Below are 8,555 nucleotides of genomic sequence, written 5' to 3' on the forward strand. Positions count from 1 at the left end.
GCACCTTTTTGCTGTCTACACACCATTGATGTAGTCGAAATTATCAGTAGCCCTACCCTGCTGCATGTGCAGCGTCTCGTTGGACATATGTATTGTCATCAAGCACGAGAGCTACCTATGGAGGTAGGCTCCTTTACACTAGACGCGCACTATGCTGAAAGGCAGGATAACAACGCTCCTAGGGAGCTTGCTGTTTGTACGGGCCATACCATGCGAATAATCCATTATATACAGGACAGTCACTATGGAGGACAGTACAAGTCTAGCAAAGTGGCTAGAACAGAATGTGCCACTCACCCTGATCATAGCGGAAGATGTGAGTGTAGCAGAGCCAACGACGGGAACACGCGACTGAGCCGAGCACCGCCTGTTCCCTGGTGATCAGCGCCCGTAGTCCAGCACGAACTGCCTGAAACAAGCCTACGCTCCCACAGTCGTGGCCACCGAAGGCCAACCGGCACCGGCGTATCCAAATGTGGAAATTTATTTCCGCAATCAAACACGTCAGATGTTTCCGATCCCATGGTGCAACAGGCAGCGGTTCCATGAACCTTACAGTGGCCCATTCGACTCTTGGAAGGTCAAAAACAACAGCCGCTCTGCTCCACAGGAGCAGCGGAATCTGGCACTGAAGGAAGCAGTGCTCTGGTGACTCCGAGATGCCACAAAACGGACAGTGATCCGTGCGACAAATATGGAAGCGGTGTAAACGTTCACGAGGCGGGAGGACACCATGAGCCATCTTCCACTGGAGACTCGCTCGACGGGCGTCCAACCAGCCTGCCGTGATACGTCGCCAGGCGCTCCCGGAAGGACTACCCACGGCACCAGGCAGGGAGGGAACCAGCACCGCCTCCATGAGCGCGGCGTAGAAATCCTTGGCTTCCCAAAGAGAGACCTCAGCGTCTGGGGACATCTCGCGTACGCGTCTGACGGCAGCTATGCAAGCTGTGAAAAGAGGGGCGGGAACTTCTGCTCTGGGACGGCTATCAGTGATATCGGTGAACCACCGGACGGCATGACCGAGGAAATAGTGCACCAAAGCGCACGCTGGATGATCAGGATGGTGAAGCGCCTCAAAGAGAGCCCGGATCTGCAGTGCCAGAGAGCGCTCCGTGATAGCCGGCACGCCTAAACCGCCCCGATCACGCGTGAGATACAGCTGTGACCTCCTGACCCATTCAACTGAACCAGCCCACAGGAAACGGAACGCGTTGCGAGTTATGGCGACCCGAATGACTGTAGGTGGCAGACATACGGCGGCGAGTAACCACAGACGGCTGTAGTACCACGAGGCCAGTAAACGGGCACGGAAAGTGAGGGGCAGGTCTAAAGATTTGAGTTCACGGAGAACAGCGGAGGCACGTTTAAACAAGGCCAGTTTACACGAGATACTCCGCTACCATCGAAGACAACACCGAGGATTTTCACGTGAGGCTTTGCGGGCACGCCATAGGGGCGACGCGCGAAGGTTCTGTATTAATGTAGAGGGCACCGCTCTTAGACCTGTTGAGTTGTGCGCCAGACACTTTACCATAATCGTCGAAAGCCTTCAGCACAGGTTCAAGGAAAGCTTCCCCTGGCAGCATGACAGAGATATCATCTGCATATGCGAAAACGGGAAGGGGGCAACCACCAGGCAATCTGAGAAGGATAGGGAGGGAGCTTAAACGAACCAGGAGCGGGTTGATTGCAACGGCGTACAATGCAGGAGAAAGGGGACAGCCCTGGCGCACACCGCGCGTAACCTCAATTGGACGCGATAGACCACCAGCAACGGAGACCAGGCTTTTCGCACCACGGTACAACACTTCCACAAAGCGAATCCACGCTTCATGAAAGCCGTAAGCTGTAAGCATGAAAAACAGATACGAATGACGCACTCTGTCAAAAGCTTTTGCCTGGTCGAACGAGGCCAACACCGCTGTTAGCTGTCTCAGGTTTAACCACTGGATGGTGTCACGGATGGCCATCCTGTGGAGGACCGATGACCTGCCAGGGACTGAACAGGCTTGACATGGGTGCAACACCTTCTCCAACTGCGGCGAAACACGTAGGAGAAGCGCCTTGGCTAGAATTTTGTAGTCGCAAGTCAAAAGTGTCAAGTCAAAAGTGTCCGGCTCGTTGGATGATGACTCTTGATAAAGGGCCGCGCAATGCTCACGCATTGCAGCTCGAATGTCATCAGGTTGTGTGAGAAGTGAGCCGTCAGCTGACCGGACAACGGCGATATCCGAGGCCGGGTTTCCTGCCACATAGCGCCGGAGGAGTAAGCGAGAGCAGTATGCTTCCTGACACCAGCGTTCGACGTTTCGCTGCGCTGCGAAATTGCGCCAGGAACGCATTCTCATGGCCATCAGGCGCCTCTGCACATCCGCTATATCAGACGCAGTGTCATGGCTGCGACAGCCAGGGTGGCGTAGAATAGCTAACACCTGCCTGAGTGCGTCTCTACACTCCCGGTGTTCACGCGCGCGCCGTCTTCCCCAACATCGAAAGCGATCAGCGGCACCCAGCTTCAAAGCCTCCCAGTGATCGGGCCCAAAATCGGGGGCGGAACATTGTTCCGACAGCCAATGTTGCATATCTGCTTTAATTTCGTGGTCGTCTAGCAGAGACACGTTCAATCGCCAAAGGCAGCGACCCGTGCGAAAATTCTTCAGCCCCGACAAAGATAAAATGACTACATGATGTTCAGTGAGGTCACCGGCCGGTCTCGTGTTGCACCCAGAGACAGAATTAAGCATTCCCGGAGACACATAGAAGCGATCCAGCCGACTGTGATGGGCACGGAGTTCACCCAAGTGAACTCGTATCTGTCGCCATGAACGTAAGACCAGGCGTCCGTTAAGCCAATGGCGCTTACAAGGCGTTCGAGCTCTCTGCACGCCTGTCTACCGTGTTGGCGGTCGATCGTGCAATTAAAATCACCAGCAAATATCAAGTTTTGGCTGCCGAAAAGAAAAGTGTCTAATCGACGGAAGAAGTCCGATCGCTCACTGCGACGTACAGGCGCATAAACATTTGCAATACGAAATGATTTGCCGTCAAGCTGAAGCTCCAAAGATACCACCCTCCCATGCGTATCACTGTCAAACCACCGGTTGGAGCCCTGAAAAGACGGAAATATTAGAATGCCGATGCCAGCCCGCTGAGGCGAGCCACAGCTGAAGAATGCCTTGACCCCATGTGAAGTTTCTAGAATTTGAATGGACCTTCCGGATAATGACCTGGTTTCTTGCAGCAGTAGAATATCAACGTGGGCCAATTTCGCCCAACTGACAGCTTCCAACTGTTTGGCCTGTTTGCAAAACCCACGCACATTTAAGGTGGCGACACGAAGCTGGGACATAAAAAAGAGGGATACTAAGAACACAAACATAGAACTGACAGAGAATCTAGCAAGGGACGTCCGGATCATCGGGCTTGCGCTTGGAATCAGGAGCCGATATTTCGTCAGCAACGGTGGCGGCGTCTCCCACTACATCAGGAGACTCGTCCGTGGAGTCATGCTTCCGTTTACAGCCAGGCGTGCCAGGCATCACAGCACCTGCCTCCAGGTCAATTACTAACCTATCGGAGACGGAAGACGCGACACTTACGCTGTCCTCATCTACAGTGTCTACCTGCTCGACAGCAGGAGCAGGAGCGAAGGAATCACCCACGGGGGCGGTATCACAGTTGCCGCGCTCCGCACCCTGAACAGATGAACGAGCAACTACCGCGGAACAACCGCTGGTACCCTCTTGAACTGCCACACCGACAGTTAATGCGTCTGCTCTAGTAGCTACTGCGGGTGCGTCAGAGGTACACTCCAAATGGGCTGACTCACGATGCGCGTACATTTGCTGCCGATTATATTATTATCCAATGGGCACTGTTGTACAGTGCCAAAAGCAGACGATGTCTGTGGTGTGTGCCTTCCTTGTTGTATATCTTCACACCAAAAACGAGGGAAAACAACACTTACACTAAAGGCCTGTTCCGACATACAGCGATTTTATATATAGCGCTAAAAATAGTGCGATATTTTCCTCCTCGCATTGCTCCTAACCGCTGAAAATTAGCGTTAGCCGGAGTTGAGCTTGAGTCAATTTTTGTTCAGTATTGAATCAGTATATAAATACCCGTCCCATTTTTTCATGCTTATTCGCTCAGACACCAGGAATGCTTCTCTGCCTGCAGTAACAAAAAGAAAAGGAACGAGTGCCAGGAGACTGATCCTCATAACCAATTTTTAAGCCCGAACGCGCCGTTTCTTTATGCTCTGGAACCAACCTCCACAACGTACCTGCTCTGAAGCGATGCAAATCGAACAGCGCGAGAGCGCCGAAGTCAACCCTCATTTTCTGTCCCTTACGGAGTCCCCAACTACAAATACAACGCTGAACGGCAAGCCCTTCCCCTCCCACACCTGATACGTATCTCCGTATCACCCCTCTCCCTCCCACCCACCAGAAGCAAGGTCACGTATACAACTGGAGTCTTCACGCCACTACCGGTAACCTCATATTCTCACAGGACACGAGAACAGGCACACTGAAAATGGGGTACCATATTCACCCACGACTAATGCCAACACCACACCCTAAAACGCCGATTTCAACTCGAAAACCATATCACAGGGTCTTCAAATTCATATCTCATCTTCACACATAAGTCAACCTGAAACTCAACATCACATCATTCCCCATCATTCAACATCAAACTCAACATCACATAGCATCATTGCCCATCATTCAACACTATTCAGCATCACATAACATCATTGCCCATCACTCAACATCACACCATTCTGAGTGATGTGATGGTGAATGATGTCGGTGAGGGCCATCGTGAGTGAATTCGCCTATCTATTCCTCCCAATCTAGGCGGAAGGCGCGCATACAGCCGCTCGGTTTAGTACACGTCCTTTCTTGCGGCTAATCAGTAGCGCAATTCTCCTCTGGGTTCTGTCAACAGCACCTAGATACAGAAATCCTGCTTACTCACCGACGTGGTTGGTTGGTTGGTTGGTATCTGTGTTTGTGTTGGAGCAGCGTGGCTGCTCGTTTGGACGCCTGCAGCTCCATTTCATATGGGTGAAAGACGTGGTTCACGTGATGCTAGTGTTAGCAGCGGCTTGCTGTGCCGCTGTCGTTTAGCAAAGCACATAGTGCTTTAAGGGCTTGGATGTTTTGTTCCTTCTTCTGCCAGGTCCCCATCATTTTGCAGAAGGAGAAAGAACGTGAACATGGCTCCCAGTCGTGCTCGATGGATTGCCGTCTTAATGGGTCGGGTGATGTCATAGGGGATGAAGGCTGTGGCTTCAGGGTCTATGAAGGAGAGGTAGTTTTCTGGTCGAAGGGACTCTTTCCATACTCTGCGGGCCCGCCTTATGGTGTTCTTCCTGAGGAAAGCTTTTGTATCTGATTTCGCAAAGGGGACTGCCGAGAGCCTGGTTTTTGTGAGGGCGTCTTTGTCTGTTTGGTCTGGTACTTCGTTCCCGGGAATCCCACAGTGCGATGGTACCCACTGCACACGTATGATGTGGCCTTTGGCTGTAGCAGAGGTGTTTGCTTTCGAGATTTCGTATGCGGGAATGTCGATTGGGTCCTGTCTTTGAAGGGTTTCGAGGGCAGCCTTCGAGTCTGAGCAGATGACCCAGTTGTTCGCTGGGGAATTCTGTATGTGCCGGAAGACCTTTAGTAGGGCGTGGAGCTCTGCTGTTGTGGACGATGTGGCATGGCTCAGCAGGCAACACAGCCAAAGGCTGTGTTGCCGACGACAAACGCGCTCGATGATCTGCCATTACCACAGGAGCCATCGGCGTGAACCTGTGTGGAACCTGGGTACTGCTCGTCCAAGTGGGATAATGAGAGTGTCCTAAGAGCCTCGGTTAGGGCGTCGGTCTTATTTTGAATCCCAGGGATATCTATCGTGACGACGGAGGCTGTCAATGTCCACGGGGCTGTGTCCTGCTTGTATGTGTGGGAGCGCCTCTTGGGGAGTGTCTTCTCCACAAACTGTAGGGCTTTGTGCCATGATGTCTTGTGCCTCTTCTTGAGCTTTTCCACGAGAGGGTGAGTGGTGTGCTTCGTAAGGAGTCTGATAAGGTGTCTTTCCGTCTCCTGTTTTCGCAGTACTTGGATCGGGAGTTTTCTGGCCTCCATTAAGACAAGGTCTGTTCGGGCTGCTTTGGGGATTCCAAAGACCACCCGTAGGCTCCGGCTGAGGGCGCGTTGCAGATTTGCTTCCTGGGTTGCAGACAGGTTGTGGAGGTGAGGTATACTGTGGGCAATGGTTTTCCTGACAAGACCACGGTGAACAGTTTGGAGTGCCTTTCCATGGCCCCAGCGATGACCTGCTATTACTCTCATGATGTTGACGTACTTGTTTGTCCTGCCAACGAGGCATTTGATGTGTTGTTTCCAGTTGAGGTCCCTCGTGATCGTGATTCCGACGAACTTGTGTCTGGTTACCCGCTTGACCTCTCTTCTTGCAATGGAGAGTTTGAAGTCCCTGAGGCTTTTCCGTGTGAACGGCAGGTACACCGTCTTGTCGATGGACAGGTCTAATGCACACTCTTCGAGGAAGAGAGCGACAGTCAGAAGGGCATGGTCGAGTGTGTTCTGTATGTGCCGGGACTGCCGTCTGCTGGTCCACATACGAGGGTGGTTCCATAAGTTTCTGGGCCGAGGTAGAAAATGCGCGCGAATTTGAAAATGCGATTAAGGACGCGTGGCGCCATCTGTTGGAGGGCCGGAGCACCACCCTCAACCCTCCCCATGCTTTTGTCGGTTGGAGAGCGGCATTTCAAACAGCCAGGGTGCACTCTTCAGTTAAAATGAAAAAAAAAAATCGAGTACCACGCTGTGATAAAATTCTTGACAAAAGAGGGACTTTCGCCTAAAGATATTAAAGCGCGACTGGACAACGTGTACAGGGAAGCCTCTCAGTGGAAGGTGAAGGAAATCTCAGAAAAGCTGGGGCTTTCCAAACCAACCGTTTTTCGCATCATCGACGAGGGCCTTCACATGAAAAAGGTCAGTGCGAGATGGGTGCCACGACTTCTCTCATCAGTTCAAAAGCAACAGCGCGTCGTCTGTCCCAAAGAGTTCTTGGAGCTCTGTCTTGGTGCTCTACTATGATCCCCTTCCGAAAAAGGAGTCGATGGAATGGCGTAAACCAGGAGAAGCACCCCCAAGAAAAGCCAAGGTTACACAATCCACAAAGAAGATTATGACAACAACATTTTGGGATTGTCACGGGATCCTCCTGACCGTCTTCAAAGAGAGAAACACCACAGTGAATGCGACTTATTAGGCTTCACTCCTGCACCGACTGCGAGACGCCATCAAGGAAAAGAGGCGCGGCAGGTTGAGTCGAGGTGTCCGGTTGCTCCAGGACAATGCCCCTGTCCACACGGCTTCTGTTGTCAAGGCTGCACTGAAGGGGTGCGGCTTCGAAGAAATCCACCACCCACCCTACAGTCCAGACTTTGCACCGAGTGACTACTTCCTGTTCTCAAACTCAGATCTCAGAGGACGGAGATTTCAATACGATAGTGAGGTGCAAGAGGCAGTTTTCCAGCATTTTGCGGACAAAACTTCGGACTATTTTTTAAGGGTATAAGAATGCTGGTTGAAAGGTGTCAAAAGTGCATCGAAGTTAAGGGTGACTATGTCGAAAAGTGATACTATGTCGAAAAGTCATAGAGTCTCTATGACTATTAAAAGTTGGTCGGGCCGGAAACTTATGCAACCACCCTCGTACAAACATCGTCTGCATATATGGTGAAGTGGACCTTGGGGGGCATTTTCTTTGACAGCTGTACCATAAGCAGGTTGAAGAGGGCCGGGCTGAGCACCGCTCCATGGGGTACTCCTTGTCGTAGTATCAGGTGTTCCGTGTCTCACCGTCCATTGTCCCCATGAAGACTTTCCTGTCGGTTAGGAAACTTTGGACTCATGCCAGTTTCCGACCTTGGACGTCCGACGTGACGTAACAACTAAGAGTCAGCCAGTCAGGATCCTGTTTGCAACAGCCGTAGCCAATCGCAAACGTGCTTTTAGCGGTCGTAGCCATGGAGACGAACCACCGTCGTGTGCGAGTAGTGATTGAACATCCCCGCGTACTAAATGGGAAAACGCAAAACGGTTGCATGTCATTCTCAAGACTGATTTTCTGAAAAGCGTGTCGCACTTTTTTGTCTACAGATTCAAGTCTACAGGTTTAAGTTAGGAGCAATCACTTGCGTGTTCTTGTATTTGCAGAACGACGAATCGGAATAGCAGACGAATTCTGATTTGATATGTCCGAAGTAGGTAGGTTCTATGATGGCGAAGTAGGTTCTGTGCGAAGGTAGGTTCTGTGCTGGCTAGCAGTTCTAAACGCGCGCCCGGGAAGATATGCACTGAAACCATGGCACAACATTACCACACATTGAAAGAAATAAGATACCTACTTTTATGCTGATATTGTACGTCAGCTGATTAACATTTCCCTGCCGCAAGCATAATGCATGTTATAGGACGATCCTGCGTCCAGTTTCAAATTAAACACGTAACCATTCC

At 51.5% G+C, this 8,555-nt stretch overlaps 1 protein-coding gene across 1 annotated transcript; it reads right to left on the minus strand.

Moving 5' to 3' along the window:
* Nucleotides 1-5,160: 5,160 nt before the first annotated feature.
* On the minus strand, nucleotides 5,161-6,647 carry LOC135389652 (uncharacterized). Its single transcript, XM_064619686.1, has 2 exons — nucleotides 5,795-6,647; nucleotides 5,161-5,705 (listed from the first exon to the last, which is right to left on the minus strand). Exons 1-2 carry the CDS (start codon nucleotides 6,645-6,647, stop codon nucleotides 5,161-5,163), a joined length of 1,398 nt encoding a protein of 465 aa, XP_064475756.1.
* Nucleotides 6,648-8,555: the final 1,908 nt, after the last annotated feature.

The sequence above is a fragment of the Ornithodoros turicata genome, chromosome 3, assembly GCF_037126465.1.
Source record: "Ornithodoros turicata isolate Travis chromosome 3, ASM3712646v1, whole genome shotgun sequence".
Taxonomy (NCBI): Eukaryota; Metazoa; Arthropoda; class Arachnida; order Ixodida; family Argasidae; genus Ornithodoros; species Ornithodoros turicata.

Bases quoted from the DNA above. Each gene is read 5' to 3' on its own strand.
- LOC135389652 (XM_064619686.1), bottom strand. From the start codon at position 6,647: ATGTGGACCAGCAGACGGCAGTCCCGGCACATACAGAACACACTCGAC. The intron at 5,706-5,794 runs GTAATGGCAGAT...CGTCCACAACAG, and splicing joins TCACGCCGATGGCTCCTGTG to CAGAGCTCCACGCCCTACTA.